General features: G+C 41.7%; 1 protein-coding gene across 1 annotated transcript in view; it reads right to left on the reverse strand.

The window, feature by feature from the left end:
• Positions 1-25,276, reverse strand: part of LOC117960443 (adhesion G protein-coupled receptor A3) — a 185,161-nt gene that overhangs the window by 96,778 nt on the left and 63,107 nt on the right. Inside the window, exons 9-12 of the mRNA XM_034898347.1 lie at positions 24,578-24,797; positions 23,930-24,079; positions 22,625-22,786; positions 22,081-22,308 (exon numbers count right to left, since the gene is read on the reverse strand). Coding sequence (XP_034754238.1) covers positions 22,081-22,308; positions 22,625-22,786; positions 23,930-24,079; positions 24,578-24,797 — 760 coding nt within the window. The remainder of the gene's footprint in view (positions 1-22,080; positions 22,309-22,624; positions 22,787-23,929; positions 24,080-24,577; positions 24,798-25,276) is intronic.

A 25,276-nucleotide genomic window follows, 5' to 3' on the forward strand; every position in this document is an offset into this window, starting at 1 on the left:
GCATCCAAAGAGCACCATATCATGGGACCTTTAACAAGCTGGAATCAGATGTTTACTTTTTTTCCCTAAAAATTACTCAAACCGATTGCCATTTCCTTTAATAGTTGACAAATAATTGATAAATCTTTGCTGCTCCACTCTACATTAATGTAAACATTCAGCAAAAAACTACAGTTTGTTTGCTTTGCTCTGAAATGCAGAACGTTTTTTGCATTTTGTTCATTTAGGATCACAATTTGACCCGCAGCAGCACATGTAAACAAAAGTCCAGAGGCTCAGAAGTAGCTTGTTAACGGGTAAGTTTGGCTGAGCTGCCATCTCACCAGATAGGGAATCAAAACAAATCGGATTCCAGCCATGTGTTGTGTGAACAACTATTTTTGCCGCAAGTGATCAACAACAAATTAAATAGCAAAAGGCATTTTGGGCAATTAACTTGGCTAAAACAAGATTTACCTAGTGTGTTGCAGGCAATGTTTTGGCCTTCATCATGGCTCAAACTCTGACATCCATCTAAAAAGTCATTCACACCCATTTTGAACCAAAGCATCTGCAGATTCATTTTAAACTGATATGTTATGTTCCACTAAATTTAGGCACGATACAAGATGAATAAATCAATGTTTCTCCTCGGTGGAATTCTGCCCTCTACTGCACTTTTCCAGTTTTCAAATGCTGTGGTCTTCAAGAACGACCACCTGCTGGCCGCATGTCAGTGTACATGTTTCCTGATTGGTCAGCTGGAGAGTTAGGAAGTGCTCCAAACAGCATGATAGCACAACTTGTTCATTGCTAAAAATATTACTCCGACATTCTATGGCAACATTGTAACTTCTGGAGTTGATTTGAAAGACGTTTTTTAACACAACCCACTGTGGAACACACAGGAACTAACTTATCCAACGTATTTGCAGAAGCTCCAACAGATGAGGTCATTCATCGGATAAAAGGAGGCGCCTATGCGAAGGGTGTCAGTTAAACTTTTCATCTCCAATCCTGTCCTAGTTAGTCTGGCTATCACCAGACCAAGCCAGGCTCAATGGATATGAGATTGAGCGTTGGCCTGGGGATTCTGTTCTGTATTTTCTATGCACAAGGGGCGTGACCAACGGGCTTAATTCAAATGATTCTGTACGCAATTAGAAAGTCCTTCAACCAATCAGACCAGCGATCCGGGTGGCTGAGAACGATGACGTTGAGGCCGTGGGCTGGAGATGTAGTTCCGTAATGGCAGCGGAGAAAGATGGAAGCGAAGCTATTCGGTCTGTTGTGGCGACGATGCCGATTATCCAGTGTTTCAGATCCAGAGTTAAAGCACAATCTGAGTTTTGTTGGTGGCCATGGATGTCATTAGGCCTATTTTAGGGGGGGTGAAGCTACCCCAACAAGTAATAATAAGGAAATAATAATTTGATTTTTTTTGCACTGTATGATTCACTATGTGGAATCAATCTTCCTTCACCATCTGTTGGTTTTGTTGTCCAGTGCAGTTTGTTTATATTTTTATTTCACAAACTGTCAATTGGTCGAAATGATAGTGTTTTAGAGACAGGCTGACATGCGGCCGCTTGCATGGGAGCAGTACGTGGACAAGCGAGGTAGAGAGTTACTGGAGAGAGAGAGCACCAGCCAGCATTAAAACAAAGCAGTAAATCCGAGGAAAACATTTTTAGTTTTCGCCGTTTTACTGTGCAACTTTAGCAAGTATCTCACTATCATTAAAGTTACCCAAATTCATAATTAGAAACAACAAATAATATATTCAGCTACAAAAAAACGGAAAGTTGAAAGCTATACTGAAGTACAAATAGTCAATGGCTATGAAGATGATACACCGTTTTGTCTCTTCTCATTGGTTTAAACTGGCAGCTTTCAGAATACTGCAGACCGGTGTGATGGAAGCATAGACTGTTATTATACAGTCTATGGTTGCAAGTGGCTGCAGGATGTATCTCGTCTTGGTGTGGACTTGTTACCGCACCTTAGAGTGTAGGCCTATAATACACAGTCTATGTACCACACACACAGGGAGTGATACAGAGTGAAATTAGAAGTTGTTGATGACTTTTAATGGCTTCACTTTGGCTACATTAACTTGAGGTGTGAGATAAAGGAATATTTTGGTTGGCTATAGATAATAGGCTAGTCTGGCCAGTGTAAACGAGTGAAATACAAGAAATAGGTCTCAAAGCAAGGTATCCAAAGCTCTCTATTTGTGACCATTAATATAGCCTGCTATCTCTATTAAAACAATATCAGTCCATTAATATCATAATGTCAATGTTATTATGCTGCTACTGTACCAGTTTATCCTTAGAGAGAGAGAGAAAAAGAGAGAGAGAGAGAGAGAGAGAGAGAGAGAGAGAGAGAGGGCAGCTGATTCTGAGGGAGGCTAGATTGAGGTCAGTTGTGGTCTACAGGGCTAAAACAAAGTGTGAGGTGGGGGGTGTTTTTTTTCATCTAACATGCATGTGTTGGCAGGTCTGGGCAACAAGGCATAGCCTAAACTAAATTATTTTGTGATATGTATTATATATGCTATGTTCTGACCAACTTAAAATTCTGCATTCATTTGCTGTAATAAATTAAACTAGTATATAGACGGTGCCTAAATATAGACTAGACAATACATGAGCATACTTACAGTACATATATAAATACTAGTACTTCTATTTATCTCGCCTTCACGTTATTAAATTAAGACAGTCTTTAAATAGGATCCTTATATTGCAACGAGCTAGTTCAGCATATCATGCCTGACTGGAGTAGTGTGTTTTTCTGGCCTAAGTAAATCCCCCCCATGCAGCTTTGATGTATCTAAAAGCTAACATTAGAGTTTTTAAGTAAGCTTTGCTAATAGAATTTCAATGGGATAAAAATTTTGCAAATTACAAACAAACAAAGTTGTGTAACTAACTATGAAAACCCTTTCTTTGCCATATCTCCACCAAAATAAATGCAATCAACGCTAAACTTTGGATTCTTGGTTGCCATGACCCCGTGGAGGTCCCCGACACATTTTATAAAATCTGACCACTAGGGGGCGATACAAGTACAAAAAAGTTTACATCTCATGAATGGTGCATCCAATTGAATTGAAATTTGGAGGGTAACATCTGGGGTCACTCCTGAGGGAATCGCTGCAGCGGAGTAGTGATTGGTCAAAGTGGGTTTTGCCTATGGCATCCACTTTTGGATTCATCACTTACACTAATATGAGCAACTTTACATATATAGCGTAGATATGCAATGGATTATGGAGCTCACCTACCAAAAATTACACATATGGACCACTAGGTGGCACAATAATGTGTTTTTGCCTTTAACTCCCACATTACACATTAGAAAACCTTACATCCACACGTTCATCAAGCTACAAAAAGTTTATATCTCATCAACGGTTCTTTCGATTTTGACAAAATTTGGAGGGTACCATGTGGGACCAGTGTGTTTTGTCTGCTTTCCAATCATGCTACAAACATATCTCACTGGAATTTGCTCGGACCACAACCTGAGCAGTTTAGTCTTCTCAAAAGTAACACTGATCAATGCAGTTGGCAAAAACCCACAGATACCTTCAAAACATTGCATGTAACATGGGTTAGAGGGCTCTGTGTGTGTGTGTGTGTGTGTGTGTGTGTGTGTGTGTGTTGCTTCGACTCTTCCTGAATGAGAAACACACTTTTCATCCAAAATAAGCAGCTTATATTGTTTCAGTAAATCCAAAATTATGGACACTCTGTGGGAGGACTTGTTGCTGCTATGCCAAATTTACAGCTTTGCACAGTGCAGTAACAGTTACAGTAGGGGGGTGAAAACTACCATTTCCACATGAGGAATAACAATAATTAGAGAGAAATATACAGAGAGAGAGATATATATCCCACTGTTGAGAGAGGAGCACAGCGTTACTGTAATTATAACTTGTGAAAGCCGGTGCTCTTGCAGCACATTCCATCTGAGCAAACACTGGCGGTGCAGTAAAACTCCAATCTCGATGATCTAAGAATTCTAATTGAGGGAACGGCAGAAGCACCACAGATGGTGCAACATGCCAAAACACTGCAGAGCAATTAGACAAAAAAGTCTTTTTTTCCTTTATTTTCCATGGGTATTAGAGTAGACTGACTCCCCAAAACATGGATGTGGCTGAATCTGATTAACAAGGGGGAAGTCAGAGGAAAGAGTGAGACGCGGAAGGAGGGGGAAAAGGCGAGAAATGACATGTGTTTTGTGATGTGTGTGACCGTTTTCTGATTTGATTCATGAAAGAAAGGATGCTGCATGTGTTTTCGGTACTACCCACCACAGCATATGTTAGGTTCTACATTCTAAATTCTAGATTATACAGTTTGGATTAAAGTCTGTGTAGGGAGAGGTCAGATGGCATGGGGGGGGGCTTTCACCATGGAGGTCGCTGTGTTCGTGTCCTGTGTGAAACCAAAAGTCAACGGTGACTGACGTAAATTACGTAAGTCACTTAACTTCCAAAACGTACTTCACTTACGTATGTAAGACTGTTTTACCTCATTTGCCTGACAAAAACCCGGGTCTCCCCTCAAATACTGAGGAATATCTACTCCTGCGTCATCGAGAGCGTCCTGACTGGAACAGCCCTGCCTGGTACGGAAACAGCACAAAACAGGACCACAAGGCCCTGCAGAGAGTGGTTCGCCTGGCTGAACTTATATAGGCGGTAGGGCTGGATCCAAATACATAAATATCCGTCCGATTGGTGGATTTGGGCTAAAAATTGTCGTCCATTTCAGCCAAGAACGGAGAAGTGTTTCTTGTATTAAGTGTGTTGAGTTAAGTGTGTTGTCCAATGTGTTTGATAAAGGTAAACATAGTATTCATAATGCATAATGCCCATACAGTGAGGTGCTGGCTGGCTAAGCATTCATTTACATACTCTGCATCGCTCGTCAATCAACAGCCTGTCAGGCAAAAACACAGGTCGTTCCATTTATTTTCAATGCCTGCAGCAAAAAAGTTAAGACAGATTTCATCCCCCCTGCACCTGCCGCCACAAATATTTTTTGTTTATAAGTAGCGTTCCGAAGCTTTAAAGCTGAAAAATTGGTATTTGGTACAGCTCTAATAGACTGTGTCCTAACCTGACCTAAAGGATATTTACAAAAGGCACTGCAAGAAAAAGGCTAGGAGAAACATTGAAGATCCAAACCACCCAGGAAAAAGCCTTTTCTCTCTGTTGATATCGGGAAGAAGGTACACCAGGCCAGCACTGAGAGGCTCAGGAGGAGCTTCCACCCTCAGGCCACTAGGATCCTAAATGAGGACACTGCCCAAACCATGATCTTTGTTCTAAATCTGGCCATGTAGTTTTCTTACAACTCACATCGTCAACTAAATGTTTTAAGCTGCTGCTGGTATGAGGATGTATTGGAACAAATGTAATAAAAAAGCAAGAATTTACAGAACAGTTTTGTCAAAACGTTATTGAGATTGCAGTTTAGCCAGTGTTTTTTTTTAGGAGACGGGACTGAGAGCTGATGACAAAACGATAATGCAACTCAGCTAGTTGAGGACTCAAAACACAAGATTTAGACTTTACACAGTTTTGGATGCTGGCAGTCATATCACCAACAGCTGTTGGACGTCAGTTTGCAAGGATGGAGAGGAGGGACAGAATGTCTTTGTATGCGTCTCGTGGGGACGCATATCGATGCAACACACTCAAGTTATTAATTCTTGCATTTTTCTGCATGCCTGTCATACACTGCTGGCCTCGAACTTGGGCAACCTGCTAGTGCAACATCCTAATGCTCTGTTAATTTACCTCTAATTACCCCTCTCATCCGGATGTAGAATGAGAGGTTGAAAGTAGTTTGCAACACACTGAGAGAAACACAAGGGAAAGGGGGGGGGAGGTGAAGCTGAGACAGGAAGCAGAAGAGAAGGATTGCAAGGGACTCCCTGCTGCTGCATCCTACTTTTAGGAGGCGGCGCGTACAGTAGGACATGGAGGAGGGCAGAAGGAGAGAGAGGAGCACAGAAATGGGAGTCAATTGAGCTGTGATTTGTAGACCAGAAGCAAAGGTGGAAGATAAAGCAGGACAGGCCAGATTAACTAGCTCATGGGAGGCAAACTCAGCCAGTTGGCTCAGCAGTCGTTGCTTTCAGCCACACGAGAAGAGCCAGAGAAGAAGGATGATGGCAGCAGGTGGGAGAACAGGGAGTGAGAGGAATAGGTAAAATGTCTGCGTGTGGCTTTGGATTTGTGTACTTTACACTATTGTGTAGGTAGCTGTTAGAAAACCATGATACTTGTCTTTTTTCTAATTAATATTAAACTGGTTGAATGGTAGCCATGGAAAGCCAAACTACTGCTGGCGCTAAAAAAAGTGTGTATTAAATGGTGTGTGTCAGAAGCAGAACAGATAGGGCTGGGCAAATTATTAATATTATATCGATATCAGGATATGGCACCAGATATTGTTATATAGTTATATGGTTATAAGTGTTGTCTTTTCATGATTCAAAAGGCTGCATTACATTAAACTTACCAGACTGTTCTAGCTGTTCTATTATTAGTCTTGGCTATTATTTGTCTTAGTCATGATATCCACATTATTGATGATTATTTATTTAAAATGTCATATTGCCTAGCCCTAAGACAATTACTTTAGAGGTTTGACACTGTTATTAGCCCTCCTTGTTCTTTAACCTCTGCAACATTTAAATCTTGTGTAATATCACACTGTAACTAACATTCAGCATTTAACATATAACAACATAGGTGTGTGTGTGTGTGTGTGTGTGTGTGGGTGGAAGGGCGAGACATCACACAGCAGTGCACATATGAAATGCAGAAGGAGGTATTTGGTGTCCAGATTGGATATTGCCAATGTTGAAACATGCGTCTTTATTAGTGGCCCAATAAGTGCCAATGAGAGGGCAGAGGATGATTAATGCCATCTGACTGTGGTGGGGGAGGAAGCCCAACTCATGAGTAGGTCGTAACGACCTAATTTCATGTCAAACTGGAGACACAGTTAGCTGGCCGATGATGAAATGTCAGCAGCACTGAAGTAGTCAAAGTCATTTAAACGACTAGAATCAGAACATGTAATATTTAGATGTATAATGTGTATCTAGGCTAAGCATCCATTTCAGCAGTCTTAACTTAAAAGTGCGAGTGACACACTCACACAGTTGGCAGCTGCCCCGAGCAACAGGCTTCTACTGCTGGCCAGTTTGGTGCTGGCTTTATTTGTCATTTAGGGATGAAAAATGTTGCCCAGTTACACTGGGCCGTGAACCATATTGCTACTGTTGGCAGAGCATCTTTGTAGCAACAAAGTCAACATCCACTTTCCAAAAAAAAAAGGCTTGTTTTTAACAAATATTCAAAGTTCACTCTGGATAATAAACGGCAGATTGATTTCTTAAGCCACAGATGACCATGTTAAAACATGAAAGAGCAGTAAGGGACAGGTGATATGGGTGGAATTCTCTATCAAAGAAGACGTCATTTTGGGGCGGCCATTAGCTCATCAAGTAAGAGTGTTCTCCCCGTGTTGACTGAGTCCCGCAGAGACGCCGGTTCAAGTCTGACCGGCTGCCCCTTGCTGTTTCGGGCTCCCAGACCATGGGGAGACATTCCCGCCAGGGCCGATGCTCCTTTAAGGGTAACACGCTTCACTTAGCCACCATGTGTTGAGAAGCTTTACATTGTCTCTGCCATCTTTACTATGTCTTTTCACTCTTGCTTTTCCCCCACACAGCTGCACCCATACGCTAAATTACTCGCAAAGTGACACCTCGATTTAGTTCAATTTGAGATGTGCCAGTGTGCCGGTTTACGATCTATCGTATTGAAAGATGCTGATGGCAGTGACACCGTGTACAATTTCCACCACCATCGTTGCCGGGATAATTCAGAGGCACCATGATCACAGCACAGCGCTCCTGACTTCATTAGCAGTTTGATAAGCCACAAGGGACCCTCTTTTTAATCTTACACACCAGAACCGCATTAAAAAAAAACACCTGGCAGGTGATTGGATGAACCATCTGATTATCAAGTCCGGCACTTGATTCCTGTTGAATGAACAATCACAGTCATCACAGACACCTAAACCACGACCGTTAGTTACCTGGTAGTTCAGACAAACACATTACTTAAAGCCTTCAAAGATGGATTTTCATGCAATATGTGATCCCGGATTCTTATGTGGTCTAGCGAGAATCCAGCCGCCGTGATGGGTAACTGTCGAGGAAAAACATGAGCACCACAACTCATTACACATCCGTGAAGAAGATTTGGGAGACTTTGGTGAAATACTGAGGGGATTTTCAGGAACTTTCAATGGAGGAGAGTTTCCGATCACACAGTCAGGTGTGGGTGCCATTCCAGTTTCTGAAGTTACTGTCTTCCTAAAGGTGTTTTTAAAGGACAATTCCAGCGCAAAATGATCCTAGGGGTCACAACAACACACGGTACAGAGTTGACAGCTCTCTGGGATGTGTTTTCATGCATATTTGAACGTGAAAAGACAAAAGAAAAAAAATCACATTTATATACCACTAACAAGGCTCAAAATAGCACCAGACTTCCGCAGTGTAAACCAAACTATTGAGAACAATCATTTTAATAAACTGTCTGTACACTTACAAAGTTCTCACTGCTTGGATTTACACATAGGGACCCTCATTATGCTAGCGTGGAAGTGTGGGGCTATTACTAACTCCTAGGGTTAAATGGAAAGCTACAAATGCACACACACTGTACGTGATGATATGGCATTAGTATGACATATTCATATTGTCTCATGTATATTGTTTGTCCTTTAGTAAATGGTATTTTCTGTAATCCTCTTTGTTATAATACTCACACAGGTTGACAGAAAACCTTGGTAAAATTACAAAATACCTTCTGATTAAACACCACGGTAACTTCCCATCTGTGAAAAAAAGTTTGCATAATGTATAAGCTACAAAAAAACAGATGGTATCTCATTCCTTTTTACCAATTTTGTTATACCAATATTGAATTTTTCCAAAGTATCATGAGATCTGGATTCACAAAATGGTCCGGAACCAGATTTTTTTTTTAAAGCACACAGTATGTGTTTGGCCTTTTGGCTCTTTGTCTGCCACATAACAGACGCCAGCAAACATTCTGACTTTGAATAGCGTTGACTCAGTGGCCTGGACCAACCTGTGTAAATATACAGCAGCCATGAAATGAAAGCCGAAATGACATCCTCAGTTTTTCATACCAGCCTTGATTTGTGAACTCGGAACCTAAATATCTCTCCACTGCCAGTTTTCAAAAAGGTATTACCAAAGCGGAATTTTTCCATTTCATATTACACTGTGAAAAGTCTCCGCTCATTCGAGGTGACGCTGTCATGAGGGATGCAGGTTCATGATTACAGAAGACGCTTTTAAGATGCAGATACAAAACATAATTGAAAATGACCTATTTTTCAAAGGAGGATTTTTCCTGAAGCGGCGGGCAGGATGGAGCTTCCGTTTCTACAGTAGCTGGCTGAGAATACGGTAAAGCTCGTGACACGCCACAGAGAAAATCTGATCTTGGCTAAATGTATGAAGAAATAAATAAAAGAGGACAGCCAGTGATGAGCGAACACGTCCATTCCTCCCCACAGTTCAGTGCAGACTGAGAAAAAAACATTGTTGTGCAGCAGTTAGACTGCATCGGAGGCTTGGTGCATACAGCACAGTATCCTGCATGATGCAACCAAACGTTTGGTGAAGTAAGCTGAAGAACATTGGGTGGGGCAGGAAGGAAAGTGAATGTGTGGGTTCTGATAAAAGTGGTCTCGGTGCTCCCTGGGCAGATTTTCAGAAAAAATGGGATGGCAAGAATGATTCAGGGATGGTACGAAGGATTCAGTTGGGGACAACTTCATCGGGCACACATTCTGCCCAGGAAGTAAAGTATTAACTCCTCCGCTCCTTTACAAAGGGGAAATAATCTCTGTCTCTCATTCAGTGGAAATAGACAGAAGTCCCCAAGGCCGGCTGATCTCCAGCCAATGATGGGACAATTTCTCTTTCTCATTCTCCTGCTCCTAGAATTGTCCTCCCTTGTTCCCCACTTGGTCTCTCCACCTCCGACTTACTCTCTATTTCGATGTGTCTACCTGTCTGTCTCTACTCCTTCATTTGTCACTTTTTGCTGTTTTGCATCCTTTCTCGTTCTTTTTTTAAATTCCAGTTCTCTTTTTGTCTCCCACCCTCACACCTCCTCTCAACTGCCTTCCTCTCTTATGATGTGTTTAGCATTCAAGGCCTCTCACTGCCGCATCACTGGCCTGTTTGTTTCACCGAGCAGCAAAGAGAGAGAAAAACAAGATGCGATTCCTCAGGGATAAAGTAAAATTTCTATATGGCTTCTCATCTCACTGTGCAGCATAATGCATCTGCATGGATGTGTAGCCACATACACACAGATGCACAACATTCACGTCTTTGCATACACACGCAAACCCAATGTGTAGCGAGCATGCATATTTCCACATTTAAAGACACACGCAGGCATGCATGTATTCTTTCAGATTTATACACCCACTGACACACTGAAGACGGCACACATGCACAAACCACCCACTATTCAAGCTCAACGTGAACTAATAAGACCTTAATACCCATCCAGTGTTAATGTCCATTGCCATTTGACTATGCAGTTTGCAGTTCAACGCCCATACAATTAACCTCAAGGCATTCGCATGTCAAATATGGAGAAAAGATTTCCTCAATCCGTGCCCCCTGCCAATGGAGACGCAGGTCAACGAGCTAATGGAGAGTCCTTTGCCTGCTTGTGTTGGAATTAGGTACTTTAAATCCTCCATAGCTTACGAGAACACTGTACACACCACATCCCTAACATGTTCCAATTAGAAGCAAATTATCAAGATATTAAGCATTCACATTCATAAAGTGCCATGTTTACTGTATCAGGACAAACTGGGTCATGCTGGTTGTGTTAGATGCTTGTGCTGACATAGAGGATTCGTTTACGGTGCGCCAACCCCCCCGGCTCTACTGTGCTGGAAACGTGTCCCTTGATGGAGTCTTAACCTAGAGGGCAGCAGATGCATACACACATTTAAACACACCCTCACACCAAAAACGCACGAACACATCCACATACAAATAAAAACAAACACACGCCCACGCAGAGCCGGGTGGTTGTAATTAAAAAAGCAGTAGAGCTCTGTGGAGCAGAGAGAGGCGATCTGAGGAGAGAGGGAGGTGGGAATACTCTACCCGTGCTGCCTAAAGGCTTCCATTAATTGCCTGTCAATGGCAAGGAAGAGGAAGATCTAAAGTGGTAAATATTGTCCCAAACTGTCATCCTCAGTGAACCATACACTGCAATTCAGTTGAAGGATAATGCCCACTGACTTGGGAAATAGAATAAGGTGCCATACGTTTGTGTAATTTAGGCATAATTGGTTCTGAATCTGTTCCAAACAAAGTGACACTGTGGTGTTCGACAGTGTGATACCAACTAAAGGTCAGCCAGCAGACACACAGTAATCAGGCTAATCGGACCTGGTGCATGGAAAAGGAAATTTCGGCCCGTAATAAGATCCCAATATCTGAGATTGGAGAATCATGGAATGTATATGGGAGGTATTATCTTGCTTACACCGTGGGCACTTGGCAACAAAATGCCATATGTAGTCAAATTCAAAATAACAGTTGTTTATTGACGACTTTAAAGTGCTCATATTATGCTAATCTCAGGTTTATAATTGTATTTAGAGGTTATATCTGAATAGGTTTACATGGTTTAATTTTCAAAAAACACCATGTTTTGTTGTACTACACATTGCTGCAGCTACTCTTTTCACCCTGTGTGTTGAGCTCTCTGTTTTAGCTACAGAGTGAGACATCTCACTTCTGTTCCATCTTTGTTGGGAGTTGCTAACCAGTCAGAAGCAGAGTATGAGGGGTGTCCTGACAGTACCTAGGTAAGGACTACTAGCCAGTCAGAAGCAGAGTATGAGGCCGTGCCCTGACAGTACCTAGATAAGGACTACTAGCCAGTCAGAAGCAGAGTATGAGGGCGTGCCCTGACAGTACCTAGATAAGGACTACTAGCCAGTCAGAAGCAGAGTATGAGGGCGTGCCCTGACAGTACCTTGACAGGTACCTTGACAGAGCATTATAACGTGTTACAAAGTGACTCACGTTTATCTCTGAAGTAAAGACTGGACTACAATAGAGCTGTTTGGAGCAGTTTTTGAACAGTGTTTTCTGTCGGAGATTGTAAATCACTTGGGGGGCGGGACTTTGAGCTTTTTCACTTTGTAAACCTATAATAGACTCAAAAAAGATATATAATGCAATAAAAGAAAGGGAAAAAGCCAAAAAAACATAATATGAGCACTTGAACTGTTTTATCTTGCTTTTCTGTTGAAAATATAGTTTCTGTACCTCAGAATTTTTTCCACTTGCATTGGGAACCAATACGTTGAACTATTTTGAAAACTCTAATAAAATCCTTGCAACTGCAGCATAACTACCTGTGACAACCTTCAATCACTTAAATATAAACAACCTAGCGTTGAAAACCTCACCTAGCCTGACCTTTTTTAAGCTCAAGCACACAAGAAAGCTTTGAGTGTGACATTTTTTTTTATCTGTGCCAAATATTTGTTCACAAATTTTTGCAGTGTTCCTATTTTAAATATGTGAAGCAACAGTGCCAAAGCCGAATTTCTACTGTGTGTGAAGACAAGAGAAGGCAGACGGTTTTTGATGGTGACTTTTTTTGGAAACATTCGATAAGCAAAGCATTCACTAAATCAGATCATTCCCTACCAATTAGGTTTGGGCAGACCTTTGAAACAGTATGTGCTAAATCCGAGGTACTCAGTGAATATAGAACAATTCTTCAGTTAAAAATACTACATTTGTGCAATGTTGTTAAATTAATATGTGGGTGAGATGCTCTTCACACAGAAATGTCAAAATAGAATCTTACTGGGAATCTGAGAAACAAAGGATACCTTTTGTATTTGTTTGAGGTTATAAAATATGTAAAATGTCACGTATGACACTATGATTACTCCACTTAGTTCACTTAACCCAGTTTAATAGAATATCAAGTCAGCATTGCCAATATTTAACAGAAATATTTGGGTGTATTATAATATTTAGGCATGTAGCAAGTGGATAATGATTGAAGTAAGATCTGACTCTAATTGCTTTCTTTGTCTAAATATACACACAATGACATTTTTATTTTATGTGATCAGCAACAGATAACAAGAAAATCAACAATAGGTTTCCTTTTTTAATCAATGTGTGTCTTATATGTAGGGTTGGGTACTGAAACCCGGTTGCAAGCGGTAGCATTTAGACGGGAATAGACATTTCCGTTCCTCAACTGAAATATTTTAACTGCTATGTAACTGCTATTTATTGTTTAAATGATTGTAGTTGTGTGTTAGGTGACTTAGGTTTACTTAGCATATATTGAAGTACTTTAAAATGTCAATATAATTATGTTTGGGGTCCAGCTGGCCGTGCGTTTTTGTTTTATTATATTTTCTGTATTCTCTGTGGTCCTGTCCCCCGTGCCCCGTTTTGTTTGGTTTCTCCCTCTTTCCTGTCGAAGCCAGCTGACTACGCATACCAGCTCGTCATCAATAATCAACGGCTCCCGCTGCCCACACCTGCCAGTCATCAACGGCACCCGCTGCTCACACCTGCCTGTCATCAACCATATCCCACAGTATATCTACCCTGGCTCTACATCTACTCTTCACCTGATCGTTGCTCCAGTCACACTGGGGAACCTCGTCAGCGCTTGATCTTACAAGTTTCGTCTCCTCGTGTCCCGTGTACTCACCTCTTTTCTTCCCTGCAGTTCCATCCTGTCGTCCTTATCTCCGGTCAGCTGGCTTCAAACCCCGGTCCTCCTACTTTGGCGCCCCGCTTCCATCAGCCTCCTTCTCCACTCCTCGTGTTCGTGTCTCCTCCTCGGCTCATGCTCCCGGTTCTCCCACGGTCCACCTCCCGTGTCTCATCCTCGGATCCTGGTCTCCAGATATCCTCAAGTCCCAAGTTTTCCCCCAAAACCTCTGGTCCTCCGCTTCTCCGTTCCTGATGTCCATCTTCCCACTCCCTATCCCTTATTCCTGTATTCCCAATAAATCCTATTATCATTGATTATCACCGTAATACATTTATTGATAAATTTAATTAATTTTCAACTAAGAAAAAATGACCTCTTAAAATAAAAGCACTCTTCTTTGATGTCATTTTTCAGTTTTTCAAGAATCGATTTTGGAATCTGAATCGTTAAAAAATACCGGTTTTGGACTCTATATTGGTATGGGTATCAATGAGAATCAACCCTTATGAATTTTAAATTGATGACGTTCCACTTCCGGGATTGCTGCCAAAAATTTGTTGGATATCACTCTTTACGGCTGGATGTCAGTTACCTTCCGTAAATCCAGAAAGCTAGCTATTCTATCTGTCCACTAATTTCATGGATCCAGGATACTATGCATCCTGATAACTATGTCATTACATCACCATACCAGAGATTGGCATGGTTTTATTTAAGTTAGCTTGATAGGTTTGATTTGCATTAAGAGATGATCTTATGGAAAGTTCCCCATGCTTATCTCTAGGTATGGTGAAGGGAATGTGACAATGTGTGTGTGTGTGTGGGGGGTATTTTAATTCCAAAGGCCAAGGGAACTTTATCAGGATGCGTATCCATGAAATAATTGGCCTTTAACAATAAAACTCTGTCTGCTTCTATGGGAATTTACCTTTGGGGGGTGTGTCTTTAGGCCACCTGTATTTTAAGGAAGAATATTTATTTACAAAAAAATTTGAGTCCTTAAAGGTTGGATTCTCCTAAGTTTTTTTAATTAAGGCATTAAGATCAATTACCAAAAGATGTTTTTTTATTCCTCTTTTTAATCAACTTTTGCCTAGGTGTGTAAACTTTAACAAGCCACAGTATGTGTATATAGGTAGCCATGTACATACTTAGACGTGGCTTACTTTTATTCATGCTTTATTGTTCTGATATGTTTTTTTTTTTTGTTGCTTTGGCTTCTTTTCCTCCTTTTTTGTTTTTTTTATCCTGTCTTGTGTTTGTGTCTTGTTTCCTCCCCGGTCTAGTGTTGCTGGTCCTGTCTTGTGTTCCCCTGAGTGTCTGTTGTATGTTCTGTTTCCTGTTTTATTTTGAAGTCTTGTTTTAGTCTCGTCCTGTCTTTACTTTTCCTTCCGGTGTCTTCCCGCTCTTGTGATTACCTGATGTCTTCCACCTGCCTCCCAGCCTTCTTGTCACCTGCCTCTCATTACCTAGTGTTTACTATTTAGTGTCTGGGTCTCTTGTCAGATCGCTTTGTCTGCCTGTCACTTTGTCTACATTCTGCTGTGCTTCCTTCAGTGTGGATTCCTTTGTTCCCGTTCACGTGGCCTTTGTTTTTTCCCTGCCTTTGTACTCCTGTTTTGTCTGGCCTTTTCACCTGGACCTGTTTGGATTTTTACATTTTGGACTTTTTTTTTTTTTTTGCTTTCGTTGGACACTGTGTAGGTGTGAACCTTTTCTGAAAATAAAGCCTTGTAAACTCTCTCCTGCCTGACTGTTTCTGCATTTGGGTCCTTACTTTCCTTCACTTAATGTTGTTAATTTTCATATTACTTTAATAATTACTATTTTTATTTTGTTGTACACAAATCCCAATAGCACTGAAAATTGTTCACAAAATGCCAATAAACAGAGTTTTAAGGAAAAAACGCTTCAATATGGCTGAAAACCGGCAAACCCAATGAAAATAGGAAGAGACTCATTTTATATCCTCATATATTTATTTCCTTTCTTTCTTTTTTTCCGCTGTGTCATGGAACAAACTGTAAAAACGGGTCTTGTGGTCTAAACGGTGGAAAGCAGCATGGAGGCCAATGAAAATGTTAGTGTTTTTTTTCTATATTCTGTCTCTCCTTTTAAAACACAGTACCAGCTAATTTAGAAGGTTGCTTGAGTGCTGCTTGCACGGAGACCAGAATCTATGGCTGAGACGATTAAGAGTTCTACAGGAAGATGACAAACCGTGGGGAAAATGAGTGTGTTCACCAGGGTGTCATGTTTCCATTACTGCAGATCGGAGCTGGAGCAGATGAAAACCCTTGACTACCGCAGAGTCAATTGTCCAGGCAGGGTGTGATTTGTGAAGAAATCCGATGGAAAATAATCTCAAACTTTACAGAAAAAAAAGGGGCTTTCATGCCCGAGAGTTCACTATGCGCTGAAAACAAATACTTTCACCCAGGAAAGACTTATTTCTTTGGGGGTGTTTTAATCCAAATCCGATCTTTTTCCTAAACTTAACGAGTCATTTTGGTGCCTAGTAATCGCCAATGACGCCCACTTTTTCTGCTTAACTCAACATCCGTGGCATATTTTAGCTATTTAATTAACATATGGTCTAGGCTATTGGTAAAATAGATGACCACTTTGACCACTGCAGAGGAAGGAATATATAAAAAAAAATCCCATGCATCCCCCTCTGTTAAATCACACCCTGGTCTTGGGAATGAATTCTGATTGTAACAATTTTTACGAAAAGACAAAAGCCAGATGTTAGTTGGTGGTAATGTTGTTTTTGACTAGTAAAAAAGGGGCTTTAAAAAGCTGATAGTGTAGCTCTAGATTCCTAGTCTTGTTTTTAAATCAGCAGCCAGTATTGGATCCCCTTCTTTTGTCACATAAGCTAGAGAAATACATTTGGCCGGCCACAACACAGTGAAGATGTCAGCACAGCTGTTCCTCCAACACCAGGTTGGTTCAGTACATTTGAGCGTCTCCAGGGTGGATATATGCTGCTTCAGTAGTTGAGCGACTAATAGGCTTAGTTAGGATTTCTTCTGTGGTATTTTGGTGTTTGTTTGATGGATAACAGAGTGAAAAGAAACATTTGGGAGGAGGACAACACACAGTCCAGACCGGACTCGTTACATCAGACCACAGGGATGCTCATGATACTTTCATTATTTATGGATTCTATTGAGGCCCTGAAATTTCTCCCTTTTTACGTACAAGTACAACGGGGACAGTGTTATTAATGTTAGGCCTAGTAAGAAAAGATACAGTTTAGCTTCCTCTTTCTTTTGACCTTCCTCTGTAACAATCAGACTAAATGTATTTTACGCCACTTTTAGGCAAGGTGTTGGCACAGCAGGGCCATATGGTGTGTTTCTTAGTCCAGTTGGACCCAAATGGCTCTAAACGGTGCTGAGCTTCTACCAGACTGAGACAGAGAGCAGAACGCTTAGCCAGTCAGTCAGTTACATGAGGATGGAGGGGACAGCCAAGCTGACTTTATGGGGAAGTCAGTAGGTTTATAGGAGTTAGCCTATTAATCACTTTTAAAGCCCTTTTTTACAAGGTTTGTGTGCCACTGTTCTAGTTAATGACCCTCAGGCTGACTGCTGTTGACATCGACACTGGAGGTCAATAAAGACGTGTGTCACGCAAGCTTATACGAGCTAAGTCATTGGGTGCATATATAATTCAATGACAAATTGCAATCTTGATAAATAACTTAACGGTCAATATTTTGGCCAACAAAATGAAAGCCAAAATTTATAAAATGAATCATGATGTGCCAACGAGGAGTATTCTTTTCTTTCTCACTGTTTGTATTTTTGTTGTTTCTCCTTTGCTCGATAACAAGCGGTGGTGCTGTGTGCCTATTGCAGCCTTCACAGTAAGCTGTTAAACTGATGACTGATGAGTCATAGGGGGCTGTGTGTGTGTGTGTGTGTGTGTGCATTTCTTTCCGTCTCCTGTTATACCAAATATTTTTTGAGTTAGTGCTCTGACACACATGCCGCCTCACTGGTGGGAGAAAATATACCTTTCTCCTTAATTCAGAATGGCTGCTCATGTCGTTGGAGTGTTTGAACTGCAGATGATCTCCTGTATATTTCTGCTTCATCTAAACACGTGGTGGTTTTGGTATTAATTAGATGCATCCTTTAGGTGTAGGTGTATAAGCTTTACTTCGTCCCCCAACTTAACACTGGCATAGGCAGCCTGCAGTTAGACCCACAATTAGGAGATTCAGTTCAGCTGAATGACGTGCGGTTTCGTTATTGTCATGGCAACACTTACATTTGATGCTTTGAGCATTCAGATATAAGATTATATAAGGCCACAAGCCTTATGTGTGGGAAACCTCTAAGTTGAGAAACCTTTTGGCTGCAACATCAACGCTATTGTAAAGCAATGGAACAAAATCATTGAGATGGTGAAACATAGGTACCAACCAAGGATGTAAACCTTTAAATCCTGACTTTTTTTTTTTACACGTTGTTTTTAGAGAACTAGCAGAAACCCTTCTTTATGTCACAATCAGCAGTATGAGTTTAACTAGAAGGCCACTTGGTGATTTCAGACCTGTGCCAAAGCATTCCCTATCTCACAATGTTAATACAGTGTGATTTTCCACAGTAAGGAACTCATATTTCCGATTATTCCAAACAAATAACGCCCAAACTCGCAATGTTAACGACAATGAAAAATAGTTTGTGTATCTGGCCCGTGATTTGGATCCGCTCCAAAATGTACTGGGTTCTTCCTTGGCCCATGCTACAACCTTCCACTAAATTTCATGAAAGTTGGCTCTGTAGATTTTCCGTAATCCTACTGACCGACAAATGAACCAACAAACAAACAGATAACCGAAACAAAAACATAACCTCCTTGGCGGGGATTCTTCAGTTCAAAACATAGCTTTAATCAAAGAATTAATATGTATCATGATTCTGGTAAACAAAGCACTTCGTGTCACATTAATCTCATGTATCCGGCAGACTGTAGCCTGTAAAGCAGGGGAAACTCTGGGCCCCTTCTAATACATTCAGCCGTTGGTGGAACAGCTTGGGCCACATGCACATAGCTCTGCTAACGCTTGACATTTGCCTAATGCAATTAAATTAGATTATTAACTCCATTTCAGTGCATTGCATTCACACCTACATGCTTTACCCTCTTGATTTGCTTAATTTAATAATAGTTATAGTGGTAATAATGAGGACCAGTGAGTGAGTTGCGTTGCATCTAAATGAAGCTAAAAGTTTAATCAGTATGTCTTTATCTCTCTCTACAACTCAATCAGCTGAGTGAGGATGTTCACACATTCAAAGCCATTTTTTCGTGCGGTGTTTGCATTACATGTAAAAAGTTTCAAACTATCTTTTTGAAATTCCAAAAGTTTCCAAAAGATACACACACAGCACACATACTGGAATACTTAAAATTCAATAAAATGCAATATTGAACTTAAAAAAGTAGTAGTGTATGAAAAGAGGGAAGAAAATGTCACATGTGCAATTTTGATAATTCATAACGCACACTGTCCCGACAATTGCACAGCACAAAAGGGCCTGGATGTGAAGTTTTTGTGTGTGTGCGCTCATCTGTGTGTGAGACAGAGCATGTGCTAGATTATCAGTAGTATCACAATGCCCTGTGAATGGTAGAAAGGGGGGGGGGGGCTGTTGTTGCAGGGTGGTGATACCTCAAACCTTTTATAGGCCGTTGAAGTCATGTTCACGTCCCACAACAATTACCATTGTTAGCAAGTGCTCTCGAGTAGGGAGCCTCTCTTCACCCCCCCAACTTTTGCCGAGGAACTGTGGAAACTGGGCAGCTTTAGGTGTGAGAGTGTGAAGCGCCCAGGGAGGACAACATGTGTTCATTTCGTCATGTTAGATGAGGTGGAAATAGTATTACACTTATTAATCTCACACTCAAAGACTGACCTTTTACAGAGATTCTTTTTTCTCAAAAAACTGCCCAAATTTAGCAAGTCCCTCAAAGTAAGAGTGCTATAAAAACTCCCTAATGATATGCCAAAATGGAGGAATAAAAGCAGCACATTTGCTAAATCTAAGTGGATTCATTCCAATGGTATCTCAATGATTTTAGACTGTTTGTGCAGAATGATTCTGTATATAGTATATTTTTAAAGCGTCATCGTCTTAGGTCAATATCTGTTTATGATAGCTTACTCCTTTTGAGTCTGATTAAAATGAAATGTGTGTAACCCTCTCGCTACCTACAAGCACTCCTCAAGACTCCTGCTGTAAATTGGGAAGTTAATTTATGTGATGTTCCTGTCAACGTGCTTAGTTAAATCAAAATAAATGTAATGGAGACACATTATGGCTTTAGCCTATACTGTTTAAACCTCCTATTATTATATTATACTATGATTTCTCCCTGCCAGCTAGCCAGCGTACAGTGATGATCCCCATCCCGGTCTTAATGGAAACAGTGGCTCTGTGTGGAGCTCCGTGTCGCCCATGACGACTGTGATCGGTTTTAAGAAATGCTATTAAACCAGGGCATGTTTTCTTCCCATCCCAGAATGATATGTGGATAGCCACGCAGCATTAGCACAACATTCTGAACCTCATTCTCCATAAGCCCTTTTGCCCATCCACGGCTACTCACACATAGTAACTCTGTTTACTCAGTCCCATTTTCCCATTCCGACGCCCCGGACCCCCAGGTACTTGGAGGTACTCTCTTTGCTGTTAGCGCAAAATTCTCCTCCGATCGGTACCGCTGGTAATCGAGCTGGAGAGCAAGCTCAAAGTAAGCGTAACCAAAGCACATTGGACAGCGAGAGTCAATCATAGAATTTTGATACAATTGATGGTCCTATGTTGCAAGGCGCCACCAGTGTGCAGATGCAAAACAAAATGTGGTCAGTCAAGTTGTGTGTTGTAGCGAAGTAGGCTTACGAGTCTTTCAGCAAACTGCCAATGTCAACTTGCACTTTTGTTTATTAGACAGTGTAGATAGATAGACATCCTCTCATATTTACAGTTAGTGAAAAGCCCTTTTCACCTCGCTGGGAGACTCGTGTTCGAGTATGACTCAAGGACACATGGCATGAATCGGGGGTTATGCCCGACAACCCAACTTTTACACACTTTAACTTGACTCTGTAGAGAAAACCTTGACAAAGAAAGATGTTTTCTCCACTTTTGCCTCACAAGTCCATGTGGAAAGTGTTGATTTTGAGCAAAGTTGTGGAGTGGCCTATCACACTGCAATAGTGTTCTCCCCATGATACAGCTGACTTAGCTTGCTTCCAGAAACTCATACTTCCATACAGTATATGCACACATTCTACACATAGCCTGAAGCTAAAACTAAAGGCTGTAATTGCTGACAAAACCGCAGAGACCTGACACCGTCTCACCCCCAAAGAGGATGATGAGGGAAATGAAATAAGCACGCAGACTGAAAGACAAACACACACCCGTGCACTCATTCCCGCTGTTACACACTGACATGCACAGACAGGGTACACCCGCATGCACACTGATGAATTCATCGGCGGAGTGAATAGCTAGAGGGTGCAAACTGTTCAAATGTTTCAGAACTATGCCACTGCAGTGCCAGGGGATGTTGAACGTTTTGTCTGCCGACTACAGATGCACAGTGTCCCTCGTCTGCTGACATGGTATTTGTCATTTTGGATGGCTACAACCAGGCCATGGTGGGGCCGCAGTTGATTTAAAGTGACAGGGACGCAAGGCCATCTTATTCATCACAGGGGAGTGGCCGGCATCCACGGACTACCAAATTGCCGTCCTATTTGCAGGCCCTGCCCCGACTACAACCCCACCTATCACCAGCTGATCTATGGCGTGCCAACAAACCCAAACAAGGTGTCATCTTGCCGGGACAAATAGGGAACAACAGACTTAGCGGCAGGTGGTAATCCGTCCCGCATGCTTCAATTGTGTGGTGTTGGAGAATTCATTTTATTGTGCCCACGAGCTGCTGTACAAGCTGTTCTTTCTTTCTCATGTTTTATTTCCCTCTGAGTTGCTATCTTTCTCTGTTAAGAGCATCTTCCCTCCTTTTCTCACATTTGCATTTCAACACAGTGTCAAAAAATACAAAAGTGCGTGGCCTTTAAAAATAAAAACAAGTGGGAGGTGAGAAATAGAAGCCCGACAGAGCCGAACAGAAGAACGGCAGATTTCAGAAAGTTTCACAACATTTATTAACTTTTGCCTTACCTTGCTGAGCTGACTGGCCGGTGAGCCGCTGTTGTTGACAGTGTGGCATTTGAAGTTGAGCAACGATTCCCCCGCGGCATTACGCTCTCTGCCCGTGTCCTTGACAGTGTGGGAGGGGCTGTCAGGGAGGGCTGATGATGTGGGGGGGCGTTGATGTGCCGTACAGGACAGACCGAGGAAGTTAGCCGGGTGGATCAGGAAGGCCTCCAGAGCTATGTTAGCAGAAACCTTGGTGGGGGGAGAGGAGAGGAGGAAGGTTTGGAGGGTGGCGGAAGAGATTTTTATATTAGTCATTAAGCAGATGCTTTTATCCCAAGTGACAGCAGAGAGGAGAAAAAAAAAAACTGAAGCAAAAAGAAACAAAGGAAGCCATTTATCTTTCTCTTGCCTTATTCTTGCTATCTGCTAGAGCTAAATTAACTTCTGATTATTCTAGGCTGCAAGAAAAAAAATGGCAAAGCCACGGGACATTTAGTCAGACAATCAAACTTTGCCCTCAATGAGTGTGGCCGTGAGTGTGAGTGTTGCTGTTCCAAAGCCACACCTTGGAAATGACCTGATTGTCTCCGGTCAGTGCCAGGTCAGCAATGCGCTCCACGCACTGGACGATGCGAGTGCACGCTCTGGCCTCATTCTGCGCCATCCACAGGATATGCTCCTCCACAAGCATCATGTTGCTGGCTATGTCGGATATGTAGTCCCCTAGCTGTGGAAACACAAGCAGACATGGGTTCAAACGGGATGCATTAACGCAACTACATAAACTGTACGTATAAAAACACACACACACACACACACAAAGAGGCAGACTCATCATGCACATCAATCACATCCACAACAACAGGCCCATTTATAATCTCCAGTCTGAATTGTGAGGGAGGCAATGGTGGCTTCATTCATTACAGGGAGATTTAATTTAGATTAGCAGCTCCAATGGGGCATCAGCGTTTCGTTGGGATGGCAGTTTGCTATTTACTTACTGTACTTTTCATTGTTGCTTGATTTGACTGCTCCTTATTGGATGAATGAGGGTGGTCTCATCAGCTATTGTCTTAGGAATGATAAAACTCCTAAAGTATCTCCTAATAATATCCCTCCCGAGTGACCTATAATGAGTAACTGGACAAGTGAGAGCTAATATTGATTAATTTCACTGACTAAGCTCTACACCCTTCCCCTTGCACAACCTGGCCTTCAGTGGGATGTGAAGCCCTCTGATTGCCTGGTCGGGAGAAGTTCAGCTAAGGTAAAACACGGCTTGCCCAAAAACAGATGAATCTTCAGAACCATAATTGCCATTCAGGTCTAACGCTGACATGAGCAAGAGATACATGTACGAGGTGAAAAGTTAAGCTGTCTGGAATGGATTGAAGGATTGAAGCCAGAAAGCCAGCATGTTGTAACGTCTACTGCTGTCTCTTAGGGCTCTTGAGAAGCTGTTGTTACCTCTTGTTGAGCTTAGTCAGCAGTTTTCCTGACCAATCAACAGAAAGTCCTTTGCTTTCAGAAAACTGTGACCGAGCACATGCAGCAGCTAACAATATGAGTAGAGAAGTTTCTCTTCAGTTACAGTGTCAGACTTCGGAAACTACTCTTACGTACTACTTTGTTTTTTTTGTCCTGGATCTAACGCTACGTGTCGACAGCAGCGTTTTTTTGGCATTTTAGCAGTTATCAATATCTTCTTAATGACCACTGGCAAACAAGGAAAACAGGCTCCACCGGGCTGTTTGCATAAACAACGGAAGGGAGCGTGGAAATGACGCATGCCAGTGGACGCGAACCATTAGGCTTAGATCACATATTTTGAAGTAAACTGGCTGTGGTGTATCTGTGTGTCCACTCTTACGTCTCTATGTTTCTCCACCAGCCTTGTCAGTCTCTCCACCAGGTGTGTGACAAAGATGACATCCATGACATCGGTGAAGTGTGCCGCCCTGCTGGTGAAGGCCACTAACTGCTGGCCCAATGGCTGAGCATTGGTGGTATTAATAGTGATCTGGAATACAAAGACAAATAAACAGAAACATTCAAAGAGGATGATTACGCAGTCTGTCATCATAATTTGACACACACACACACAAAAAAGCTCTGACAATATGTAATAAATATAAATCCCTGTATTGCTATTTTAATGCACTGCCTAGAGTTTTGATCTTGAATACTTTAACGTGGTACAGTGATCCCATGAGTAATGTAGAACAAAAAACAGCTTGTCATCAGTCAGTTTGTATTATGCATGTAAAGGTTTACATGTACAGATCTGCAAATACTGGCAGACTGCAGATGAATCAGTGGAGATGTTTGTTTTTGTATTCTAGAAATATGAAGTTATCAAATCTTGCTGTTAGACAGTGCGAGCAGGTTGGCAAACATGTAAAAGTCAACATGCTGAACTGGAGTACATTTGCAAAATTCCACAGGATGCCTTGACAATGAGGAAAAACAGTGTTGAAAAGATTCTGTGATCGAATCTGTTCTCCATGTGTGTTGGTACCTGTGTGAGCTCATGCAGCACACGGGTTAGTTCACTGGCATACGGGCACTGAGTGTAATCCTCTTCAGCCCAGCGCCCAGCCCGGTCACAGCTCCGCCACGCCTTCTTCTCCTTCTGGCTGGAGGGGTGAGGAGCACTGCCAGAGGGGTGGGGGACAGAGCCAAAGGTGGCAGGAGCGCAGGGCAGGAAGGCAAGGATGCCAGCTAAAGTCTTTGGCCACCTGCCACACAAGATATCAGCAATGAAGTGTGTTTAGGAATCTACACTCACTGCACCAGATGGCAATTTCATACTTCCTGTACTTAGGAAATTATTAATTTGCATATTTGATTTACAGCTAGCTCTAATTATTTTTTGCAGAAGACTGCCAGGTTCTGATACTTCATGGTGAAACAATGGGTTGTCTAAGTAATGATTTCTGACTTATTTAACTGTATTTGCTAACTTTATTAATCAACTTCATCTCCTTTCCACTTTGTGCACCATAAGACTTAAACAAGATCTGTTTAATAGCAGAATGCCCTTCAATGGGCACTCTGCCAATTGTACGCATCAAGATTTGTTCACTCTTCATGGAGAGTACTACTGCCAGTAAAAACAGTTGTATAATATATGATGTGGCACTGAATGAGCTAAGTACAATCTAAAAAAAATACCCTGAGGGTTTCATTGTGGTTGTTTTAATGTTATGCGTTGGAA

This window comes from Etheostoma cragini, chromosome 17, assembly GCF_013103735.1.
Source record: "Etheostoma cragini isolate CJK2018 chromosome 17, CSU_Ecrag_1.0, whole genome shotgun sequence".
NCBI classification, from domain to species: Eukaryota; Metazoa; Chordata; class Actinopteri; order Perciformes; family Percidae; genus Etheostoma; species Etheostoma cragini.